At 42.1% G+C, this 26,745-nt stretch overlaps 1 protein-coding gene across 1 annotated transcript in view; it reads right to left on the reverse strand.

Annotated features, from left to right (window-relative positions):
• Hsd17b4 (hydroxysteroid 17-beta dehydrogenase 4) overlaps nucleotides 1–26,745 on the reverse strand; it is a 73,392-nt gene that overhangs the window by 12,648 nt on the left and 33,999 nt on the right. Inside the window, exons 12-22 of the mRNA XM_052155590.1 lie at nucleotides 25,129–25,229; nucleotides 21,912–22,148; nucleotides 19,764–19,815; nucleotides 15,335–15,406; nucleotides 13,983–14,086; nucleotides 12,601–12,666; nucleotides 9,485–9,554; nucleotides 8,627–8,733; nucleotides 7,494–7,580; nucleotides 4,732–4,818; nucleotides 3,430–3,568 (exon numbers count right to left, since the gene is read on the reverse strand). Of these exons, the coding sequence (XP_052011550.1) occupies nucleotides 3,430–3,568; nucleotides 4,732–4,818; nucleotides 7,494–7,580; nucleotides 8,627–8,733; nucleotides 9,485–9,554; nucleotides 12,601–12,666; nucleotides 13,983–14,086; nucleotides 15,335–15,406; nucleotides 19,764–19,815; nucleotides 21,912–22,148; nucleotides 25,129–25,229 (1,122 nt within the window). The remainder of the gene's footprint in view (nucleotides 1–3,429; nucleotides 3,569–4,731; nucleotides 4,819–7,493; nucleotides 7,581–8,626; nucleotides 8,734–9,484; nucleotides 9,555–12,600; nucleotides 12,667–13,982; nucleotides 14,087–15,334; nucleotides 15,407–19,763; nucleotides 19,816–21,911; nucleotides 22,149–25,128; nucleotides 25,230–26,745) is intronic.

Genomic DNA, 26,745 nt, shown 5'->3' on the forward strand with positions numbered 1-26,745 from the left:
AGAGCATCAGGACAAGCAAAGGTATGTTCCAAGGGAACTCAGAGACTTCCTTACCCATAGTGTATCCAGGTTTGCCTTTTGACCCTAGTCATAGGGTCAAAGATCCCTAGAAAAGTAACGGGACAAGGATGGCCTTTGTTCAAAGTGTGAGATAATCTATGGCACAGAACCTTGGAAATGACGGCTTATGTCCAGACATTCAGTTCTAGCCATTTATTCCAATCTACTAAATAAAATGACACTAACAACAATCACTGTTGAAAAAAGGACAGGTGTGAGCTCAGCCTGTAGCCTAAGGAAGGCTCACCTCTGACTACTGCTATTACTAAGCACTGCACCTGAGGTATGAAGACAAGGCCTGAGGCAGATTGCTTCCCTTCCCAAAAGCACAGCACCAAGGCCCTCTCTGGGACCTATACTGTCCACAGGCTTTACGTCTTCCCTTCCCTGACAGGAGGAAGGGCTCACCAGGGCAGCCCTCCTGTTTCTACCTAACGATACGGGGATTGGCCTTAGAAGTGGCAAACCTATGACTTGAGGCACACCTATGACTCTGTCTCCATAATCAATGCCAACAATATCTCATTTGATTATCAGCATTCTCTCTAGACCTAGATTTAATTTGACTTAAAAGATCCCCCAATATGCACACACTCTGCCCAGAGCTGTGGTACTGTCAGGGAGGGAAAGGAAAAGACAGGTATGGCCTGGGATCTGAAGTCGGAATGTGCTCAAGGACAGTGACACACACTCAGGCTGTACGCCCACCGCCCACCTCCATTCCCCGAATCCTGTCTCTGGTGTACCCTGATATGAGACAGCCGGCTACTTACCACAATATAAATCACAAAATACTTGGTACATCAGCATTTGGCAAAAACAGCATAAAAACTACTTTTGGGGGTTAAATGTAGAGGTAACTTATCCCCTAAGGTAGTCTTTAATATCTATTCTATATCAATAAGCACCACAATGCAGCACAGGGCTGCTAAAAGGGACATCTTCTACCACACCACAGGCCAAAAGAGCTTTCACTGCAGCCAAATACTGTGCCTTAGCTCAGTGACATAGAGACTAGCTATGAAAACCAGAACCAGAACTGAAAACAATTTCACAGCTGAGAGTCAAATGAAGCTGACAGATAAAGCTAATCCGAGCACAGGCAAAGATGGGCCTTCTGTGACCCAGGGGGTTCAGAGCACTGTCACCCCTTGCTTTGGGCTGCTTCAGTGTGTTCATGGCTGTTAACTATAATTGTCTCATGTTCTAGGGGTGTGTGAGTTTTGCCAGCTCTCAGGAGTCTAGAGAAGGTATAAATATGGGAGAGGTCTTAGAGGGCTGGTGGCAGTGGCGGCGGCGGTGGCAGTGGTGGTGGCAGCAGCTGCTCCCCTTACACTGCCCCATTACTGTTGTATTTGCTATTGATGGATTGCTGGTTTGCTGGGTATTTTGTCAATGAAGGAACCTAATGAACCTAATCAACAGGAAGGAGCCTGTAGAGGCCTACACCCCCTCTCCCCCCAACCTTCTTTCTCTCCAAACTAGTATTGGGGGTTTGGGAAGGATTAAGGTGGAATGAGGGTAAAAATATAAGAACACAATAAAATAATAGATCAACACTACCATGTAGTACATCTTCAGCCCTAAAGATACTCTCGCAATAGCTATCAAATAAAAACTCAAACATACACATTTTCATTAACGGAGAACTAATGAATGACAGGCAACAGTTAACAAAATTCCAAAATATAATGGAGATAACTTTTTTGTGTTAACACCAGGTAACTTTCAAATGTAAGCACACTGTCTTCAAGATAAAATCTTAGTTGTGGGAAACTGGCCTGCTTGCTTAGGTCAACCGCTTGTCCTCAACACAACCCCTACGGTTTATATTGGCAGCTTCACGACTCAGACCCAGCCCTCTGTCACTCCTGCAGCTTGTACTCCTTCCTCTCTCAGCACTACCTTCTATAAGCCTATGCGCTATAACCCAACTGCTGATGTACTTTCTCAGCGAGAGGAAAGTTCATTTCCTTCAGAGAAAAATGGAAGGGGAGGAAAAAACCCTACTATGCTCTCCGTTAACCTGTGAGCTAGCTCAGACACCCCGAGGCTCGCTGGGATCGAGGAACCCTTGCATCCCACCACTCAGGCTTCCTTCTCCTTTCTCAGATAACTTGTTGGCAAGTACAAATGTTTCCCACAAGGGGAAAAAAAACCCAGCAGATTCCCTGTGGTTATTTTTTAACAGATACATTGTTGCTTTCCTCTCTAAGCTAATACAAATCATGTTTTATATAATTAACATATGGTGCCTAAAAGAAACAGCAAATGTTATATTAAAACAAACTTAAAATATGTTTTAAAGAAGAAGAAATAGAAAACTGTTTCTAAAAGTTCTAAATGATTTACACAGGCTTTAGGTGTTGACTCCAACTATGTGTGCTAATTGTTTAGTTGTAATGAATAATAAACCTGTATGATTTTTCAAGGTACCCATGTAGATACATTTTTCATCCAGTGATACAGATCAAACTCAAGGCCTTCTACCTGGCTTAAAGCACTCTAGCATGTAGTGAGAGTTTTGATTTCTTTTAAAACCCAGTTACATGAACATGGTTTTGTTAAGGCCCAGGTGTGGGATATGGACTGCTTCAGTGTGTTCATGGCTGTTAACTATATTTGTCTCATGTTCTAGGGGCGTGTGAGTTTTGCCAGCTCTCAGGAGTCTAGAGAAGGTATAAATGGGAGAGGCCTTAGAGGGCCTGTGGCTGTGGCGGGGGCAGCAGTAGTGGCAGCTGCTCCCCTTACAATGCCCCATTACTGTTGTATTTGCTATTGATGGATTGCTGGTTTACTGGGTATTTTGTCAATGAAGGAACCTAATGAACCTAATCAACAGGAAGGAGCCTGTAGAGGCATACGCCCCCTCTCCCCCTAACCTTTTCTTTCTCTCCAAACTAGTATTGGGGGTTTGGGAAGGATTAAGGTGGAATGAGGGTAAAGATATAAGAACGCAATAAAATAATAAAGTTATGTCAATACTACCATGTAGTACATCTTCAGCCCAAAAGATACTCTCTCAATAGCTATAAAATAGAAACCCAAACATACACATTTTCATTAAGAAATCTGCGCCAGCACATTACCTACACGGTATGTAGGCAGGAAGGAGGAAAGGTTAACAGGTTGTGGTGGAAATAAGTAGAATAATTAGAATGCACTGTGTGTGTGTGAAATTGACAAATAACATGTAATTTAAGGGAAAAAAATGCATGCCTTTAAATGTCCTGAGACCTATGGAAAACAACAACAAACTGTGAAGGTCAGATCCACCTGCTTTCAAAGGGGCTACTATTGGGTATAAAACATACTTGATCTCCACTAAAAGTCACCTCAGAATAATATAAAGTCAGGAAGGTCACTTACTCCACTTGGCTGCAACAGTCCCGCCTTTCGTGATATGCCACTCAAACACAGCATTCACTTTCTTCACCACTTCACGTCCAACATTCTTGAGGCGGCGGGCTATTTCCCCAAACACAAGAGCACTCTGGAGCTCTCCACCCTGGCAAAGAGAGGAAATCTTATTTGAAACTTAACAAAGAACTTATTACACATTTGTGCCCTAACTAACAGTGACCTTTATTAACCTGCTCATAAATACCACAGCTGAACTGTTTTTGCATGCAGGCTTATTTGTCACTTTCATCATATTGTACTGCCCAGAACTGGTTTCCTCTACAAGAAAATGTTATTGTTTACCATAATTTTAACAATACTTTGGTGTAGGGGTGAAGGTCCTCTTGTGTAACCTTAAGGTCCTGATTTGAATCCTAAACACCTGCATTAAAAGTCGGTGTGTCAAAACATGATATGACCCAGCCCTGGGAATCAGCCAGGCTGGCTTCCCAGCACAGCCAGCTGGCCAGGGGCTCTCTGGGAAGCCAGCCTGGCTGAACTGGTAAGCTCCAGGTTCAGTGAGTGACCTTATCTAAAAGATAAGGTGGAGGAGGAGCATCTGAGGAAGACATATCAACATGAGTGCCTACGCCGTGAGCACCCAACCACCCCACACACAAACTGGGTAATTTTTTAAAACTTAAGTAAACTGTGTACCTACATCTAATTCACTTCTCTGAAACACTGAGCAAGTAAATTCCAAGAAGCCTTTCATTTTTTCTGACTGAAAGACGTCATAGGCTTTGATCTTAGATTATTCTTATAAGATGTTAACTTCTTGTTAGTTATGAAATAACATGGTTTATGGAAAAAAGAACATGTGTGTGAAAGTCTTAATATTAAGTTAATATTTTAGACATAGAATATAAATATTTTTATCAAAAGCCTTAACCTTACTAAAATATAAATATTTTAATATGAGACATGCTGTTATCTTCATACCTGCATACAAACCTCAAGAAAAAAAAGTATAGGTTATTTAACTCTTCACCTTTTTTTTTCTCCAAATACTTTTAAAGATTTCTCATTAAAACTAAGTGACTCGCTCTTATTGAAACAGGCAACTATTTCCTCTTTAAAGTATTCCAATATTCTGAAAAGATTTTAAAAACTCTACGCTATGAAATATTTTTCATTCTAATAAGTTTTAAATTAGTGTTATTTCTTCAAGAGCCTTTTCATAGCTAAAAGAAGCAGCCTGAACAACCCTGAGGTGACACCCAGTGTGACTCAGACAGAAGCCACAGGGTGGCGGCCGAAGCAGCCTACCTCCGAAGGTGTCTGAGCTGAAACCCCAGACGCAGGCACGAGATCCACATAGGCGTTTGAAATGACAATGTCTCCAGTCTCCTGGACCTGAGAAGCAGAATAGGGAAGAAATAGTTCACTCTCATGATTTACCGTGCCATTGTGAAATGCGAGTCACTTGAAGGAAACACACTTCTCTTTGAAATGCAAACCAAACAAGCAAGCAAAAACCAAAAAGCCAGATGAAGCAAAAGGCAATGGTGTACATGATAAAGTAACAGGCGTGGAGATTTTCTGAATCAATTCAGTTGTTATTAAGCCTGAATACAGAATCAATTGATGACCTTTAAAGAAGGGGAAAAGGGAAAGAAAAACCACGAGCAGGTCTCATCTTCTGAAACACTAACGAAAGGAGTGGAGGGAGGGCTGCGTGCGTCAGAGCACGTTCTTTTCCCATGCCCAAGTGTATTTTGAGGGGAGCCAGAGGAAGAGATGCATTGTTATACATAGTAGGTGTGCGGTGATATCACCATATAGAGCAGATTTGTTTTATTAATCTAGACGAAAGCTGGCTCGGAAAAGATGATAGTGTTTGTAAGGCCATAATTCTGGGTCCAAGTCAGAAGCATACATAAGATGAAGTAACTATCTAAATAGCCTCTTATGTCTGCCATTAGAGAAGCTCTCGGTCCGGATCCTGCATCTCATACCATTCCAACGACTACTGCCACATAAAAATAATACTGGAAGCCAAGGCTTGTAATTCTGGGGCCTGAAGGGCCAAAGGAAGAGAAGGGCAAGGACAAGGCCAGGCTGGACTAAGGTGGCACATTTCTGTACATACTGTGCAGACACTGGCCCAAAAAAAAAAAAAGGAATTACAATGTAGACAGTAAATTTCTAAAAGTTAAGGTATCAACTTTGGTTGTAACTAATCTCCCTTGACTACTTTCCTTCAAACTTGAAGGGGGGGAGGGGAATACCTTCCCAACAATTTTTCTTTAAAAAAAAATGTGAAAAGCACAGGCATAATTAATGAAAAAAACAAAATACACTTTAGCAAATTGCTTTTTTTTTTGTAAGCACATGAGCATAGAGTTCTGAAATATTCACTTAAAATGTTTCCTAAAATACAGTGGAAAGGAGGGAGTCAAGGTAGGAGTCTTCTATATCCCTGTAATTACTGGGGAAGGAGCAAACACTCTGAGGAGCGAAAGCATTTTAGAGTCATCTAAAATGGAAAGAATGCATTACATTTAGGCATTCTTTCTTGGCTCTTTAGAGTTCTCAGAAACTGCACATGTTCTGTTCATGCTAGGACTGCATGAAAATAAAACCCTTCAACAGAGCATATGGTGTTGTGGTCCAAGACACTTGGAGCTCATGTTCTTTTGTCTGCCTGTCTGCCTGCCTTCCTTCATGGTGCTAGGGATCGAACCCAGGGCCGAGTGAACAAGAAATGAGTGCTCTCTCAGTAAGCTACATTCCCAGACTGTCTGTGCATGTTGATTTTCAAATAATAGTCTGAACTCTAAGGCTTGGGGTATACAGTAGCTGGCTAACTGGACAACACCCAGGGTTCATTCCCTAATAGCCCTCATCCCCAGTACTCTGGCTCCACCACAAACATTTGAGATTGCTGAATGGGAAGTAAAGATTTCAAGTGAAATAAATTCTCAGAGAAAGCCAAGGTGTGTAAGTGGGAACAAGGGCAGGGTTAAGGTACCACATGAGCTGGGCTTGGTGGTGCATGTGGGTAATGCCACCACACTGAGGACAGAGGCAGGAGGATTACAGGTTCTAACAGGGCAGTCTGAGCTATGGACTAAGACTCTGTTAAATTAAAAAAAGAGAAAAAAAATCAGAGAGATTGCCCCTGAGGATAGGGCAGAACTTACACTAAGGCCTTTAACACAGAAGAAATTTGCAAAATAAAACAAGTGATATCCATAATGCATGAAAACATTGCCAGCAGAAGGCGTTAATACTAAAGCGGAACTCTGCCAAGTTACCAGCTCCTAGAGGACCAAACAATGCGTGAGAAGAAGCCCTGAGATGGAGGCTATGGGGCCACCAGAGCTGCGCTCCTAAGCCTGCTAAAAAGCTGTCTGTGCCGCCATCAGGTCGGCAAGTCATTACCAACGTCGAGAGATCCTAAGGAACTTAGGTTTTCATATATTTCGACAGTAGCATTGTTACTGAAAGTTGCTACTGAGTTCTCAAGCCTGCACCACGCAGTACAGAGAAGCCAACGGAAGGCTGTTAGCTGCTGGGCTGTGGCGGCAAAGCTGTTCTTTATACTGCTGGTGATGGAACCATGTTGGCGTCCCTTTAGAGCTTACTGGCTTGACAGCCATTCATTAGGCCCAGGCTCTAGGATACAGGATGTTAGTTTATAGATTTTTGTGTTATCAGGAGCACATAGTTTCTGTCCAGGAAAAAAAAAAAAACTAAAGGCTACAACTCCACTGTTCTCTAGCACACAAATAGCTGCTCCTATAACTTGGCAAAAATTTGTTAAGAAGACTTTCCTGTTAGACTAGATAAACTGCTGTTCTGATTCTCTTGAGTGAAGCTGCAAGATTTTTCATTAGTGAGAGAAATAAAATTTAAAAGGTACATGTGGACTCTGTTTCAACTAAAAGTCAGCATTAACTTTAAAAGTACTCCCAAGTTTCCCTCTCAGAGCTTCCTATTACTAACCACGAGAATGCTAGAGAGAACAAACTGACGGTGGAGACCACAAAGCACGAACGTCAGTCACGTCCAACTCTGATTCATACCTTGGTTTGGAAATGGATTCTGTTTCCTTCCTTCCACATCTCAGTTTGTAGAGTTTGTCCTGGATACACTGGCTTGGCAAAACGAACCTAATAAAATATTAAAATATTTTATTATTAAAATATTTTGTGTTAAAGATTTTTTTAAATGAAACTCTTCTACTTGTCAGGGAAATTCCTGAGGTTAGCATAAAAGGAAAATATTAAAGATTTATATATCTTAAGCTTCACAGAAAATACCAAAAATACAGAAAAAAGGGCACAGACACTGAGAGTCGTGTGCACACACACACACACACAGCTAGTTCTTTTCTCTCAGTGGGAACACAGCTCCCTAGCAGAGTGCTTCCCTAGCCTATGTGAAGCCCCAAATTCAATTTTTAACACTGGAAAAAAAGAAAAGAAAAAGGCAGCATCAGTAAGCAGCATTTGCTCAAGACAAATTAAAACCCAAAACCATAATCATATGAGGTAGTGACTCAGGCAGCCACCAGAACAACTTTACAAATTCAAAATAGTACTAGTTAATCAGGGCCAAGGGCTCTGCACAGAGCAGAATTTTAAAGCAGGATCGTTTATGTCACTGTGTGAATCTATACACAGAACACTGAATTAAAGAGAACAATTGCGCTAAATATAAATAATGAGTGTTATTAAGGGCCAGGCATCAGAAAATAGATCTTCACTCTTTCACTGTGAATAAACTAATAAATATTTTTTAAACTATTTGACATGGCTTTACATGCCTTTCACATATGCGTATATCTTTTGGCCTAGAAAAAAATATTGTTAGGTGAGACATTTTCCTTTGTTACTAACAAAGTGAATAAACAGAAAGATCTTGTAGTCAACTTGGCAGCACAAAACTAGAAACACCTGGTCAGTCAGAGCTGCGATGAGAGCTCAAACGCAGCCTCCTGACATCTTCTGTTAAGGCAAATGTTGGGCTTCTCTGAAACACATGCTGAGGCCGGGAGGTGGTGGCACACCCTTTAATCTCAGGTGACAGAGTTAGGAGGCTCTCTGAGTTTGAGGCCAACCTGATCTACAGAACAAATTCTAGAGCAGCCAGTGCTACATAGAGAAACCCCATCCTAAGCCCCCATCCTTCAAAAATATGCAAGACACATATATACCTTAATCGCCTTGAATCTTGATACATCATTGTCTGCAAACTGCTGTAAAACATGCCTTGCAGAAAATCCAAAGGTACATAATCCGTGTAATATGGGCTTCTTAAAACCTAAGAATATTTGATAATTTTTATAGATAAAATGAGATATATCTAAATATATATATTTGTGTAAATATATATATGTAACTCAGTATTTTAATGTCTTTTAAACTGCAATAGCATGAATTATTAACTATGCTATACATTAAGAAACAGAACATTACAGGAGAGATGGCACCATCTTTTATCACAACACTGGGGATACAGGGGTAGGTGGAGCTCTCTAAGTTCAAAGCCAGCCTGGCCTATATAGCAAGTTCCAGGCTAGCCAGGACCACATATTAAGACTGTATCTCAAAAAAAAAAAAAAAAAAAAAAAAAAGTTCTATAAATAGTACTTCCTAGGAAAAAATTAAAGTAAAAACAGCAAAAAATATTTTTGAAAACCATGAAATAAACATACAAAGTCTAAGAACACAAAAAGCTATTTCGTGTGGTTTGAAACAGACTAAGTGGGTAAGTGCAGACGCCTTTCTAGCCTGCCAAGCCTTCGGTCCTCCCTCAGGACCTCGTCATGATGCTCACGCCTTCCCCAAAGCCGTCCTCCACTCCAGCAGCACAAGCCTCGCTCCACCATCTGAATTTCAAGCGAACCACGCAGCATTTTCTGAAAACTTCCTACTTTTCTATAGCCTCTGAATAAATACGAGAGCTATCTTTTAATGCTATTCCAATTCCCAGCCGTGAGTAGTGCGTTCTTCAAATGTATAGTTAGTAAACTGAGTTAGTTTTGCAGTTGCTCACATCGTATCCGACTCACCGGCAATGCTCGCAAAGCTCGGGTCGATGTGTAAAGGGTTCCAGTCTCCACTGAGGCGGTACAGAGCAGCCTGCAGGGGGAAAGTACACGGTACTCAGAGTTTGCTGAGGAAGCACTACGTGTAGGCAGGAGCATGGCCGGCTACCGACTAAAACTTGTAATGTGCATAAGCCCAGGCTGTGATCTAAAAGACAAGTAATTTTTACAAAAACAAGATTACCTGTAACTAAGCTTTAATAAGGTCTTTTTGATGAAATCAGTAGAGGGAGGGATAAGAGGAAAAGAAGGCAAGAATTGCACACCACTGCCTACGGGAAAATCAGTGTGGATAGGTAAAGGATTAAAGTCTCTTTTAGCTAATCTAAACCTATACCAATTTTTTTTTAAATTTGAAGTCTATAACATAATATTGGCAGATAAACATCAAAGACTTCTCACAACCTTTCATCTCTCTGCCACAAATCCTGAATATGCCTATGCACGAAAACGAACCTAACAGCCAAACAGCCTGTCAGTGTGACTTGGTGTGTGCCAAGCTCAGATTCTCACACTACTAATTTACAGAGGGCATGGAAAGTCTTCATACTTTCTGGTATTGAAAGTGTGCAGTTTTTACACTAGAGTGCTCTCCAGGGCTAGGGGAGGAACTTCAACATGCAGCTGGGTATATAATGGTCTTTATAAGAGCTTGTTACAGTCAAGGGTCTGGTCTGTCTCAACATCTTATGTTTAACAAGTCTCATTCTGAGAGTTTCCACTTCTCAGAGGCTCAATATATTCCTTCCTGTAGTATGTTCTTCTAGATACAAGATTATATGTGTTAGAAAATTAAATAATTATTTTTCAAAAGCAATATACAAACAGTAAACACTAGAACAATATGAGCTATCATGTAGACAATGAAAAACAGACACATCTCCGGGCCACAAAGGGAAACTGTCAGATATAAGCTACATGACGGGCTGAGGGCGCCTGGTTCACACCCAGCGCTATCAGGGATGGATACACACAGTTCTTTGCCAAGGAGAACCTTGAGTTTCTCATTGAGGAAAAATAAATTAAGAGGCTGCGAGGGCTCACTTTCAAAGAACAACTGGAGAAATTAAATGAGATAAAACTCATGGGTATTGCCTCAGTGAACAGTAGCAATTTCTACAGCTTTTAACAAGATTTTAGCAACAAAGTAAATCAACAAAGCCTTTGATTAGTACTTGACTGGATTCCAGTCCTGCTCCACACACAGGACGGGAAACACACGGCTGCAGATGGAAGCCCAAGAAAGTCCTCTCCTGGTGAACAAGATCAAACAAAAATACCCTACAGAGCTGCCTGGAAAACAAACAGCTCCCAGGGGAGTGTGAGGTCCTGCAGGACACAGAAAGCCAAAGGAGGGCACTTCCTCCAGTACTCCTCAAGCACCTCCACTAGGAGAGAGCAAATGCAGCTTTGTACCCGCTCCAAACTAGACTCCCGGGAGCCAGGCCATGAGCTGTCTGAGCAGGTCCTCCTCAGTGCTGGGCTCGCTGCTGCCAGCCGACCTCTCCGGCCAGTGTGCGGCCTCATTTTCTGTCTCTGCCAACACTCTCTCCCTATCCTCTCAGCCCCTGTCCTCTTTCACTTTCTTTTTTTCTTAGATTTATTTTTATTGTACATCTATGAGTACTTTGGCTACATGTATGTTGTACACCACACGTATGCCTTGTGCTCACAAAGCCCAGAGGAAGGGATACTGGATCCCCTGGAACTGAAGTTACAGACAGTTGTGAGCTGCCATCTATATAGGCGCTGGGACTTAAACCTGGGTCCTCTGGAAGATCGGCCAGTGCTCTTAACCCTGAGCCATCTCTCCAGCCCCCTCCACGTTCTTTCATTGTTTTTCTCTTCCTCAGTTTCTCAACTATTCCTGACGCATGTTTAGTTTTCGCGTGTAGTGTCACTTCTGCCCGCCAGCCTCGAGCCTAGGCATCAGATTGTACTTGGCTGCCTCCAGCCTTTTGTTAGTTTCTTAGTCACCTCTCGGTTAGAGGAAGCTCCTCCATGTGGAATGTTCTTTTAGAAGGACAAACATCTACTTCTTGAGAAAGGCACCCATTTCTTTCCTGCTCTGGAGGAACCTGGCGCCTATCTAATTACCCTCTGTGGAAAGTTACTTCACCACTGTCTTTCAGGCCCTCAGGATTATTTTCTCCATCTTGAAATTCTAAAGATTTGACCACGATCCATCTCAGGCCTACTTATTGAAAATTAGCATTTTCTGGTAGTTATGCAAGTGACCCAGATAGTCAGTCCTACCAAGCATCTATGATATTTTCAATGATTTAGCCCCAAAAAGAGATGGCCTAAATCTGAAAGGGTCCCTCCCAAAAGAAGACCTGGTTTTGAGGTCATAGCTGTTTTCAATTTGGCATGGAAACATTTTGTAAAATATAAACAATTACATTTTAACAAAAAGTATAACCTACTTAGTAATAACTAAAATCCTAACAGTATAATTAGCGTTAGACATGAGAGTTTGTTTCTCCTTCTCAAACACAACACCTGGCATTGAGAGCTGTTTACTGTTTGGTCTTTTCCGTGTGTCACTGCATAGAAATCTTTATTTTTCCATGCAACAATTGTTTTACTTTTACAGTCAAGAAGCTGCCAGGGAGAAAACTCTCCCATGGACGTTTAAACAGCGCATCTGAGAAGTGACACTTGTAGGGCTAAACCAAAACAGTTGCCATTTGCTTGCTGACTAAAGAGTTACTGACACGCAGGAACCCAGCCCCAGCACTGGTGGTCCAGATCTGCTCGTGCACGCTGCCCTCCATCCCTCGCCAGCATAAATCTGGCGTCACCTCTCCCACACCATGCTTCTCTCCTCGCCTGCACTCTGCTATCATTACCTCCCAACCTCTTCCCTGACAAACTGAAGCCTTCATCCCAGAGGACCACCTTTCTGCAAAGCCAAGCATGACCTGCAAGCCCTTCTTCATGCCACCCCAAAGGATGACCCTCCCCCCGAGAACGTACTCCACAAACCAAAGCCTGGTGTTTAATTTTCCGTTGCCTGCATACAGGATGTGCACATTTTAACATCAGGCTCATCAGCCAGGCGGACTGGCTGCCCTCACCTGATCCAGTGACGTGACATCTCTCAGGACAGCATCTGGAGGTCGACTTGGTACAGCTACAGCTGCCTGAAATCAAAGGGCATCATGTGTAACTTAAATATATGTCATTCTCTTGCAAAACTGGCATCCAATAAACAGTCATGTGTCAATAAACTACACAAACTGGATAAAGAAGTGTTTTTTTTAACATGTTATATTCTGAGGAAAATGACATTAAAATTTCATTACTTCTAGCTTTTTATAAATTATAGTTTCCCTGAAATTATTCTTTTCATTATAAGAAACATTATCAGAACCATTCTCCAGATCACAGAGGACAAAAGATAGTTCGTCCTATATAAAAAGAATAATGACAACTCTGAGAATTAAACAGTTTATATATCTTAATTTGCTATGTTAACAAACTCATACAGTTTACCAAGTTTTTAAAGTTCAGTTTTTACTATTAATTAAAATGGGGGGGGGGGGGGGAAGCACACAATAACGCAGGCACACATGAAGGCTAGAGATGTCAGACTCCCCTGTAACTAGAGCAACACTGTATTGTGTTCAAATAGCTATATCAATGTTTTAGTATATAGAAATAAAATATTGTCACTATTTTTTATACAACAAACTCAGCTTTTCTAATTAAAGTACTGATAATTTTTCATTATGAAATGCGAAGCTAAGATATCAGATTTATCCCACAAATCCTAAAACAACATAATCCTAAAAGGCCACAGGGAAGAAGCTACTTCCACAGTAAGCAGGAAAATGGAAGGGATGGGGGGAGGGGGGAGGAAGCCACCACAGAAAACTCATTCATCAACTGGTCAGTCCGTCTTGCGGAAGAACAAAGAATGCTGGGTGTGGCAGTTCATTTCTGGGAAGCTGAGGCAGGAGGACTGCTACAAGTCAGCCTGCTCTATAGAATTAGACTTAAATCTTTAAAAGAATCAAAAGAGGGTGGTGCTGGAGAGACAGCTCAGCAGACAGTGTATGTACTGTTCTTACAGGGGACTAACGGTCGGTTTCCAGCACCCACCATGACCAGGAGTCTGATGCTTCTGTCTCCCTCAGACACCTGCACATACCCACACACATACACATAGTTAAAAATATTTTTTTTAAATATGAAAGTAGACAGTGGTCATCAGACAGGAAAGAGATGATAGAAGTCATCATCTTCCATGGTGAAGAACCAGCGAGTGTGGCCAAGTCAGCAGAGCAGGTACAAGCCAAATAATCTATGAGAGTATGAAATTCCCAATACATACAAACAATCCATGTTTGAGGCTATGCAAATGCTTTTTCTACTTTATATATTGAACACATATACTGAACTGCTATTAGCATAGCCCATAAAGATGTACAAATATAACACCTCAAAAAAGTCTTACTTTGAGTTTGTCTGATGTCCGTTTTCCACCAAAGCCCCCAGAGCCAACAACAAAGACAGAGAACTGATTATAGCATATAAGTTCCTTCCCCGAATAAGAATAGACTATAAAAGAAGCAAAGGGGAAAAATTATTTATTTCATGAAGATCTGCCTAGATAATAAAGACAGGCCTACCAACTCCTTTAACAGGTTGAATAATAAGATACGGGTAGAGTTGAGTCATCACTAGAGCGAGGGCAGGATTTGCACAGCTCCACTGCAGTGTGTTCACCTCCAGTCTCCGAGGCAAGAAGAACTCGCCATCCCTTCGCTGTGAGCAGTGGGGTTTTAACCTCCTAACTCCCCCAACTACCACCTATATCAATTTTTTTTATCTGCTACAAACATTTCAGACAATTCCTCTTGAAAATCTGAGCTGCCACATTCAGACTCTGAAGTACTGTCAAAGCACCAAGGCGGAGCATGAGCCTAAGGGGCCAGTGACCAGGGATGGGGACGGAAGAGCCGCCCGGGGGACGGGCTGCCCCGAGAATGCCATCCTGCCCACTTTGCTCACCACTGGAAGGAAGAGTTGCCAATACAGAAAGGTTCCTCCGAGTGCCCAGATCATTATCAAGTGGCCCAATCTATGGCTTTTAGTGCATTCTTGTACCAATGGTATTTCGACTTACACTGTGTTCGCTGGGACACAGCCCATGGTGAGTCCAAGAGCATGGCCTCCAGTACTCACCACAGAACCAGCATCAGGCAGAGCAGGCATTTCCACTGTTCTCAGTAGCAAAATTAACACCTCTACTTCTTTTCTTCTTAAGCTTACGTTTTTGTACTGTGTCATCAGTTTATGTTTAACTAGCACTCTGTTAAATCAATACTTATTAAAACTTCTATAAGCTTTTCCCTATTGTGATAAACTACTATAAGCCCTTTTGTACTGCAGATAAAATGTGGCTACAGTGTTCAAACCATATGATAAGTTCAGTCTAGAAACACAACTGCCATGTAGAACAATCAAGTTCCAAATAGCTAACAAAGAAAAGAGCACCAGTAACACCGCCTGGCTACACCAACTCTCCCACAGTGGACATAACTCTTCCTGTGACACGCCCAAGGTTGTGTGTCTAACATATGGGCCTAAGTTATGCTGTTCTACCCACTGCCCTAGCCTCTTAATCCCAGTCTACTGTCCCTCCTCCCTTATCTTTCTCAAAGAACCCATGGAATTTAAACTGCTTACTTTGTATCTTACAAACTATAAAATGAATACAAACTTCTGAATTGATCTCTGTAGTGAAGTATGTTACATGAAAAGTCTATCAATCTAGTGACATTATATAAAAATTAAAACTGTTACCATCCATAACAATCACTGTGCCAGAGCCTTTATCCAGGATGTCAGCAATAACTGCTTCACATTTTAATTCTCCTAAAATTAAAGTAAGATAAATGATTATGTTAAGACACCACAGAATTTGCCAGGTTTTCAACTTGATTCAGCAAAGTTAAGAAATTGTATATACAGGACACTTAAACTGTTAAATTTGAACCATGAATATTTCTGATACAAAAATTTGAAAAACTAATATAATGCCTCCTCTAAGAAGGTGTAATTGCCATCTAAACACTGAGTAAGCACTAGGCCCCTTTTCCCCATTCCTTCTCAAATCTCTATGGCTTCTGTGAAACACTTTCTAGTATTCTTTTTCTGAGTTCTGTATTCCTCATTTAACTGGGTAAACTCTGTGGGTGAACAAACAAAAGCCCACAGAGTGGCAAACAGCGGGGGGTGGAACCTGTGGGACACAGGCAGTTGGGAAGGTAGCAAGGAAAGGGGAGGGCGGGAGGATGACCAGAAAGTGTTACGTACAAGTATGAAACTGGCAAAAAATATCAAATTTTTAAAACCTATTTTTCTCTTTTTTCTACATAACTGGGATTAACACCCTGCTCCCAAGCCACAAAACATGAGTGTCAGCCTTGATTCACAGATGGCACATTCCTGTTGACACTTGACCTACAGAGACAGTACTGTAGGTCTAGTTAAGTTAATCCCAAAATCCCAGGACAGCTACTTAGGAATTTAACAGGAAAACAGCAAAGACATTTGCATCTCAGATTCAGCACTACTGCTGCAGAGAAGAGAAAGCCCCAAGTCCAACAGGAATGGAGACAGAGGACACCTCAGTGAGGGAGAAACAAGGCCAGCAAGAATTCCAGGAACAGAAAGAGAAGACTCCAGATTCTCAGAGAATCAATTAACTTCCTAAGCACCTAGGGGTGAGAGGGGGGAAAGGATGAAAGCATTAGGAAGGCTGACAGGGTGATGCTTTCCAAAGCCAATCTGCTTCTGAGTCCTCTGTAAAGCCCCTGGTACCTTCAGAATGGAGTCTGAAGTTCTTTACCTGAATTTCAAAGCCTGTGGCAACCCTTCTTTTTTTTTCTAGTTGTTATAATTTTTTATTTTCTATATTCTATGTTTACATTCCAAATGATTTTCCCTTTCCTGGTTCCCCCTATCAAATGACTCCCAAGAAGAAGGAAGGAGAGGTCCCGGATCCTGTGGCAATCCTTGTCTCTGTCTTTCTGTATTCTCAAATCTTGCTAAACTCCCCAACCGGTCCGTAAGGAAGCAAGAACTGTATTCAGCTTCCTGAAAGCCTCCGCCTCCAGAGTGTGAGGACTGAAGAGGGACCACCATGCTGGCTTGCATCTTAAACTTTCAGTACACGTATTTCCTAAGAGTGATTTTAAAGCTATCTAACAAACCCACATAGACATGACTGAAGACAAAGAACTGACAAGAAATACAACTTGAGGCTAAAGATATAAAAGAAAGATGACTTCCTATTCATATCAGTGTATAGCTGTAATCATTTGGAGTACATACCTACTCACTCTTCATATTATCAAATCCCTAAGGGGAATATTTAATAGACATCTACTTACTTTTACAACGGTTCCCCAAATGAACACACTAGGCTAGGTACACATGAAACATGGAAGAACATCCATGAAAAGACACCAAACACACACACACACACACACACACACACACACAAGATCTAGAGCTTGGGTGCAGAATTTATATTTAATTAAAATAGCAGGTAATATAATAGCTCAGATAATTCCAACATACAGCCAGGTTTAAAAAACTAAGCATCTCAAAAAATGTGGTATATCTACACAATGGAGTACTATTCAGCCATTAGAAACAATGAATTCATGAAATTCTTAGGCAAATGGATGGAGCTAGAGAATATCATACTAAGTGAGGTAACTCAGACTCAAAAGGTGAATCATGGTATGCACTCACTAATAAGTGGATATTAACCTAGAAAACTGGAATACCCAAAACATAATCCACACATCAAATGAGGTACAAGAAGAAAGGAGGAGTGGCCCCTGGTTCTGGAAAGACTCAGTGAAACAGTATTCAGCAAAACCAGAACCGGGAAGTGGGAAGGGGTGGGTGGGAGGACAGGGGAAGAGAAGGGGGTTTGCGGGACTTTCGGGGAGTGGGGGGGCTAGAAAAGGGGAAATCATTTGAAATGTAAATAAATTATATCGAATAAAAAAAAAAGAAAAAAAAAAACTAAGCATCTAATGCCTGATACTATGCCTTGGTAAGTATCCCATAGTCACACAGACTGGGCATTGTTTCAGACTAAATAAACAGACGAGAAATTGTTTCTGTAATATACTGAAACAAATCTATTATACTTTAAAAGTAGTCACAAAGCTCAAAGTTTTAGTAAAATATCAAGGTTTAAGAAAAAAACTAAGGTAGGAGCCTAGTTACTTCCCGACCTCAACAATATTACATGATATGACAAGATACCAAATCCTCTTTTGTCTTTAACCATTTGGAGAGATAGAGACACACAGACACACACTTACACACACACACACACACTTACACATTTTTAAGAAGTATGTTAAGTTACTTAGGCTGGCAGTGTTTCCCACAAGAACAGTAAACTAGCATGAGAACTAGGCATGAGAACCTCCCTTTGAATGGTTGGTCAGGGTAGTCTAAGAGACTCCCAAAATAATATGGATTACAGATGTAGTCATGCTTGCCCATTGGGGGTTAAAGGTGAACCCCTATTGCTAAAGACACCACACACTAGGACCCAGGATTCAGACAATATTATATGGATCTAACCTGAAAGTCTGATTCCTGCATCCTAGCTTCTGTGACTATGAAAACTAGAGAACCACTTACACAGTTCTACCTATAAACCATGGCAACCCGCAGCATGGCAAGACATGCTTAATGGTGTAATGAGGGCACTCACAGGTCGCTGCTCAACCAACAGCTGTCTAATTAGACTAAGGTTCACGAATGAGGGGAAGCATGCCTGGAATTGGAAACAACCAGCTTTCAGGAGTCAGTGAGGTCACGGGCCTTAGACAATTACTACTGCCATTTGCTAGCCCAGCATCCTGTCTTACTATGCTCTTGATTTATCCTTAGACACACAGGCAAGTGTAGCCTTCACCCCTCATCACAGAAGCCTCTCTTTACAGCAAAGGGAGATCACTACAGAAAACCACAACTGCAGCAATGCACAGATCAATGAATGGTGGGGATCCCAGCCCCAACAAATACATCTACATCACGAGATGAAAAGATGATGAAAACCCAGCCCCACGGAAACATCTACATCCCAGCCCCTCCACCTATGGCTCAGGGAATACCATGAAAAGGGAAAGAGAAAGATTGAAAGAGCCAGTACTTCAGGAAATCACCTATGAATCAGTCTCTCCTCCATACGACTGAAAGCGAAAGACCAGAGCAGCAGCACCATCAGTGGACATCCCAAGCCAGAAGGAGGGGAACTTACAGAGCTCCACCGCTAAGCAAAGAGCTGTAAGCAACTGTTGACTATGAAGGAGGAGAATAATCCTCTCCCAAGAATGAGTCCCTTATTGGTTGTCCAGTAAGAATGGTCAGCCCTGAAGCCATACACACACAAGCAACAAAACCTAGGTTGGTAAATTAAATGTGTGTGTACACAACAAAAAAAGAAAAAAGGCTATCAACTTCAGAGTGGGGGTACATGAGAGAAGCTCAAAAGAGGGTAGCTAGCTGGGACTGGATGAAAGGAGGAATAAATTAATATTGTAAAAGAAACATATGAATCTGGAGATAGAATTTGGTCGACAGGATGCTGCATACCATGAAAAGTCCCTTGGTCCCATCTCCAGTGCCACATAAACCTGGTGTAGTGGCTCAAGCCTTAATCCCAGTAATCAGAAAGGAGGAGGAAGATCAGAAATTCAAGATCATCCATGCTAGGGAAAAAGTTGAAGGCCACCCCAGGCTACAAGAGATATTATCACAAAAAGAATAAATGGATATATGGATGGATAGATGGATGGATAGATGGATAGATGGATGAATAGAGAGAATAGGATAGGATAAACTTTGGCAAACAAATTATCACTGAAAAAAAGAAAAAGTATTAGATATATTGGTTTTCTTCAGCTTTGTACAAATCAAGATGAACAATCATAGGAACCATATCTGATATATAATCATAACGGCACATATGTGAATACAGATGAACTGATAGTATTAAGCCAAAAATTTCACTGTTGATAGAGGAAAAATAGGAGACCTAATAGTTACTAGTTAACATCATCTACTTGAATGTTACAGATGGAAGCCTCTAGTGTTCTAGTGTTGGGTGGGTCTTTGTTAGTTTAACACAGTGAGCTGGTCTGAGAGGTTAACCAGAAAAGTAAAGCCCAGTACTAGGCAATTCACATGAACTCACCTGATCGAGGAAGCGGCTTATACAACTCCAAGTACTGCTCCCCGTGAAGAGCCTATGTTATAACAAATGTAATTTCATTAACAAACGTTCTTGTACTAGTTCCTACCAGTGGGTGCGGCTAAGCACAGATTTCACTATCCATACTTCTGTGTAATCTAGTTCAGTATAGTTTTTGCTTAATCATGCAATATAGAAATACTTAGCACACCTGCATAAAGACACACAGATCTTTTGGAGGAAAGAAGACCCAGGGATCCTTACTGGATCACTCAACTGGGCTCTGTTCCAAGTGGTTATAATAATGCCTAGATCATATTGAGTATTCGGTGAGTGTCTGCTCAATAAAAATGAACCAATGGGCCTGGGCTGGTAACTTCAAGACACAGAAACCGAGTGGAGATGACTCAACTAAAACACAAAGATAAACCTTACAAGTATATCCAAAGTCGTGGATATGCTTGTAACATATCCATTAATGTCACAACCCATAAACATAATCCATAAACATGAATGTCTACACTCCCTTCGTGCATGTCTCAAAGAATAGAAACCAAGCACACTGTAAGGAAAAACCAACCTAAGCTCAGGGTGGCAAGCCAACACATGCAGGCCAAGCTGAGCATAGCCAGCCCACCCTACTGTAGTAGGGTGGCTTTCAGTCTTCCCGCAGACCCAGAAGGAAGGAAAGAGGAAATGAGGGTGATGGGAAACAGATGAAGGAGGGCCTTCCTCACTGTACCGTGCTGCCTTGACACCGTAAGCCAGGAAAACTGAGAAACAGATCTCCAGATGGCTGTCACTTCTATGGTGGTTTGATAGGAATAGCCCCATATACTTCATGCATTTGAATGTGAGGCCCAAAGGGAAATGGCACTATTGGGAGGTGTGGTTTTATTGGAGCAAATGTTGTCACTGTGGGAACAGGCTGTGAGGTCTAGTATTCTCAAGCTATGCCCAGTGTGGCACAGTCTCTCTGCTGCCTGAGGATCAAGATGTAGATCTCTCAGCTCCTCCAGAGCCATGTCTGCCTGCATGCTGGCACACTTCCTGCCATGATGATAATGGACTCTACCTCTGACACTGTAAGCCAGTTTATAAGCGTTTATAAAGCTACTATAAGAGTTACTGTGGTTGTGGTATCTCTTCACAGCAATAAAACCCCAAGACACTCCTGGTCACAGAATGTGAACATCTTATTCAGCATATAAATAGGAGAGAGATTAGAAAAATCCAGCCCGGGTTTCTGGCCCTTTCTTCCAATGTTATCAAATAGTCTAAGAAAATGAGTTCCCATCTACAGTAATAGGAAATTGGCAATGGGTTGATCAGTTCAACTAGACAGACGTCTGCCCACAGCTCCGACTCAGCGACCTGTCCGTGGCTGCTGTGAGAAGGACGCCTTGTGGCGATTGCAAGGACTTCAGCTTATATTCCTTGTTGCCCCGTAAGATTTCTTGTCTTTCTTTAGTTTCTGAGCTTTCATACCATGGGTTTTGATCACGTCCATCCCTCCACCAGCCCCTCCCACATTCTCCTCCCACTCCCACCCACCCTTTTTACTTCATGACTTTTTACTTTAAGCCCAACAAGAGCAGTTTATGCTGCCCACCACACACTTGGATGTGTGGTCTTCAACCGGAGCCTAGTGAATACACCAGGCTATACTCAAAGAACATGGTCTCTCCTTCTCCCAGCAGCTAACGATCGCCCACAGCTCCATGGCTGGGGTGGGAACATGCGTCCAGCTTCTGCTCGGCTAATGCATCCGATGAGCACGGGCAGCTTGTAGCCCTTTAAACTAAGGGATGATGTGAGCCAGACACAGTCACTCTCACTCAGTCTTCCTGTGTGCAGAAGCCTAAACCTAGCTACTTACAATTATGGTAGCGGGAGAATTAACAGCATTATCCCAGGACTACAGGACGATAGATCGGTATACAAATCTTGGAATTTGAAACTAACTCACCCCTCTATTATTCATGAAAAAGAAAATACACTAAATCATGACTCCTAAGCCAACCACCATAGTCAATGTGTATTCGTATTACGTAAAATTCGTATGTATGTAGTTGTTCATAGTAATGCAGCATAAGACATTTATCAACAACATGTAAACAGGAAAAAAAACAATATTAATGGCAGGCATACCTTTGCAAGGTTTAATGACAGCCCAGGAATCTCCGCCAGCCCCCCACTCATCATGGACTTCTGAGCAACAATGACTCCAAAAGTCGGCAAACAGGAGAAGTCGGCACTGCCTTCGTAAACAAACTTCAAATCCTTTGGGTTTTTGACTGAAGCGCCTACTCCAAGGGCATACATAATAGTCTGCAGCTCCGTATATGAGGAAGAAAATGAAGGGAGCTTACGGCCAACAGCACCAGCCTAAAAGAAAAGCAGGAAGACTATGACCCTCCACAGTAACATCTGCTGCCCTACTTCAAATCATAACTGTAAGCCAACAATATTCTCAGGCTTAAAACCAGACTTCTGACAGTGATGGATGCCTAGGCCACAAAATATCAGGGGATTATATAATAGATTATTTTCTAACTTGTCTACTATACTTCATTTCTCCCGTTTTATTGAAAATAGTCAGATAATATATCATGATTACAGTTTCCACTCCCAGTTCCTCCCCTCCTCCCTTCCATTTGGCTCCACACCCTTCTTGTCTCTCATTAGAAAACAAACAGGCTTCTAAAGAATAATAAAGTGTGTGTGTGTGTATATACATACACACATATATATGTAGACATACACATACACACACATATAGATGATAAAAATAAAACAAATTAATAGATCAGAATACGACAGAACAAACAGAAGTAATAGGCCCAAAAAAACAAGATATAGACACAGAGGACCACTCATTTACATAAGAATCCCATAAAAACACTAAACTAGAAACCATAATATATATACAAAGGACCTATAGACTAAAGAGAGAGAAATATACACATAAATACATACACAGATATTATAAAATAAAGATAATAGTATGTGTGCATATACTATTAAATAAAGATCGATAGAGACATAGATCTGCACCTCCTGACCTGACGTCACTGCCAGCTGACAGGACGCTGAGACATGTCACAGAGCTAAGCCCTCCTGTTACTGCTCCTCATGCAGTGACAAGCATCTGACTGGTAACCACCAACATTTCTAATAGTTATCAATGATTTTCCTCAAAAGATCTGGTGGGCAAAGGAAAAGAACCATTAAAATAAACATCCTTGCCAAGAGGCACCTTAAGAAGTGCTCAACATCATTAGTCATTAGGGAAATGCAGATCAAAACAACCCTGAGATTTCACCTTACACCAGTCAGAATGGCTAAAGTCAAAACCTCAGGAGACAGCAGGTGTTGGCGAGGATGTGGAGAAAGAGGAACACTCCTCCACTGCTGGTGGGGCTGTAAGATGGTACAACCACTGTGGAAATCAGTCTGGAGGTTCCTCAGAAAACTGGACATGAGACTTCCAGAGGACCCTGCTATACCACTCCTGGGCATATACCCAAAGGATTCCCTGGCATGCAATAAAGACACATGCTCCATTATGTTCATAGCAGCCTTATTTATAATACCCAGAAGCTGGAAAGAACCCAGATGCCCCTCAAAGGAGGAATGGATACAGAAAATGTGGTATATTTACACAATGGAATACTACTCAGCAATTAGAAACAATGAATTCACAAATTTTTTAGGCAAATGGTTTGATCTGGAAAATATCATCCTACGTGAGGTAACCCAATCACAAAAGAATACACATGGAATGCAATCTCTGATAAGTGAATATTAATTAGCCCAGAAGCCCTGAATACCCAAGGCACAAATTGCATAACAAATGACTCCCATGAAGAAGTAGGGAGAAGGTCCTGATCCTGGAAAGGGTTGATCTAGCATTGGAGGGGAATATAAGGACAGAGAAAAAGGAGGGAGGTGATTGGAGAATGGATGGAGAGAAGAAGGTTTATGGGACATATGGGGAGTGGGGATCCGGGAAAGGGGAAATCATTTGGAATGTAAACAAAGAATATAGAAAATAAAAATATTAAAAAAAAAAGTTTGCTATGCAATAGGCCAAATATTAGTATTCTTCAATAAGCAATGTAATTGCTATTTGGACTAAGGAATAAATACAAAAAGAAAAAATCCTTTCCCAAAAACTTAGAAAAAACTTCATGGAAGGAAGATTACTGGTGGCAAAGAAGAAAGACACTTGTCAAACTGAAGAAAACCAGCAAAGTTATACTTTAATGGTCAGCTTCGTCTGTTCATCCTATCTATATCCTATCTACACAGCTTACAATAAATCACCCATTCATTTTTTAATTGATAGGTTAAGAATAATTTTGTTAAAATGTTTTAGAATTGTTCAGATTGCTAAATGTTCTTGACTCTGGCCTTTCAGCACAGAGGCCGTGCTCTCTGGTTGGCAGGACAAAGGGGAACATGACCAGGAAGAGATAGAGAAGGTGAAGGGGCGGAACGGGGACAGCGCGAGGAGGTGGACTCACAGGGACAGCGGACAGCATATCCAAACACTAGACCTCTCTGTGTGGTGGACTTTGTGACTCACAGTGACAACACACATAGACACTAGAACCCTCGGTAAGGCATGGACTGTGTGACTCACAGGAACAACACACACAAACACTAGACCCTCTCGGCATGGTGTCGACCGTGTGACTGACAGGGACAGCACACATCAACACTAGAGACCGCATCATCTCAGGTCCTACTCAGCAGCAGCAGAGGTAATAGCCTCGGCTCTCCCTCTCCCACCCAGTATCTCCCTGGGTTACTTTTCAAATAGCAAGGTGTGGGCTAGCCAACACATCAACCTAGCAACCACCTTGATTCATCATAACCCCAAAGAAAGACTATCAAAACCGACATGCACGCCTATACCCCTGAAGACAGAACAGGCTCTCAGCTTCTGCACTATCACCAACGCCAAGAGCAGAAGCTGAGCTGGAACCTTCTGCCCACTAAGAAGAGCTTTAGAAAACAATACCCAAAGCCTCCTCTCCTTGCAAGACAGTCCTCCATCGAAGCAGAACACAAGGTACCACACAGAAAAAAATCTCAGAAGAAAGCTGAAAAGATGTACAGAATTATCTGGACAGCTGCAGAGTTGACTTCAAGCTTCACGGTCATGAGAGCATCATGAATCCCTTATATGTCAACTGAGCTTATTCCAAAGACAACCCTAACAGTGCACACACACTGCTGAGTTTCTCCAGGATGAACTACAGAGTGGCTACCTCCAAAAGAAAGGCTTCGTGGGTACAGGGAAGGAAGGGAGCGAGAGGGAGGAACTGTACAAAGGTGAGCGTCATACCCTTCTACTTACAAATCCTGACGTGGCTGCAGGTGCCGCGTGACTGGTGTGATTTTGTGAGACTCCTTCTGAATCTACTTTATGTAAAACTTCGATTATACCAGCTGTTGACTCTACGATTGAAAAGATAAGAAAAGACAGAGCTTTACCATGAAACCTGAGTTAGGAACACTGCAATAAGTTAGAGAAGCGGTAACCACACTTCTGCCCTCCTACTCCACAGACAGCCTACTGCCCTGCTTACCAACCTGGGTGGGTTATCTAAAAACCAAGAGGACATGAAGCTGAGACTGGAGAAGGAAAGAGAGAACAGACAGTGACATGGGAGCAGTCTGAGGAAGGAGTGCAGTGAATGTGATCACAGTACATTATATACATATACAACATTTTTAAAGAATTAGTCTAAAACACTGAATTTTTAAAAGGATGCCACATCAACTGGACTGTACTGGGTTGGTCCAGCTTTTCCCAGCATGCACAAGGTTCTGATTTCCACCGTCAGCATCACAAAAAATAAATACACATAAAACAGCCTCTGCATCAAAAGAACTTAGCATTCAGCTAATAAGCCGCACATCCAAAGGAGAGCGGTGAGGGGCAGTCGTCACTGGGCCGGCGCATGGAGGAGCCCAGCTAACAGAGAAGCAGACGGCCCAGAAGCTCTGGGGATGTCCTGCTGAACATCTGGGGTTGGAATGTCCCTAAAGAAGTCCTAAAGCAACGAGGAGGTGACAAAGGAGAGGGAAAGGAGAACAGTCAAAACAATGTGCTGAGCCAATACACATCTGTAACTAAATGAGAGACGAGGGCACTTTTAGGGCAACTGCAAAAACTGCATCAGTGTGAGATCAATGTGAGAGCATGTGGGTCGGGCTGGAGAGGAAGCTCAGAGGCTGAGAGGGCACACGGCTCTTATGAAGGGCCGGGGTTCAGTCCCCAGCACCCACCCTGGGGAGTTCACAACCTCTAACTCCAGCACCACGATACCTGATGTCCTCTTCTGAACTGCACAGAAATCCGCACTCACATGCACATACCCACGCATAAACACACATAAATAAACACACACACAACTAAAAGAAAATGTAAACATAAAAAGAGCATATGGCTAGAAAATAAGAGTCTGGCGGCAGCCAGCATCTGGGGAGAAGGTGCATGTAGCACAAATGAGTACACACGCCTCAGCCAGCCAGCCACGAGACACACCAACAAACATGCACGATTAAAACACACTGAGCAAGCTGGCTGAGGAACAACACCGTCTTCGGTATGAAGAGGCCTAGCTGCGGAGCTTTGGTCTGTTGCTATGTAGTGTAACGCTAAATACTCTGGTTACCTCTCCCATAGAAAAAGTAATGCGATGTAACCTTGCTTCTTAATTTAAAATCATCATTTGAATAATGATGCTGACAGTCTATAGCTGGGCAGAAGAGAGGTAGGTGGGGCTTCAATTCCAGGACCTGGGGTCTGAGGAGGACCACGAGGAGAGAAGGTGGAGGGAGAAGACGCCATGGGGTGGATGAGCCTTGAAAACACAGCCATGAGAGCTGCCAAGTGGCGTTAAGAGCTGCCCAGATGGAGCAGGACAAGTTATAACGTGGGGATATTGGCAGAGAAGGCAGAACAGCT

The sequence above is a fragment of the Apodemus sylvaticus genome, chromosome 13 (genome assembly GCF_947179515.1).
Source record: "Apodemus sylvaticus chromosome 13, mApoSyl1.1, whole genome shotgun sequence".
Classification (NCBI taxonomy): domain Eukaryota; kingdom Metazoa; phylum Chordata; class Mammalia; order Rodentia; family Muridae; genus Apodemus; species Apodemus sylvaticus.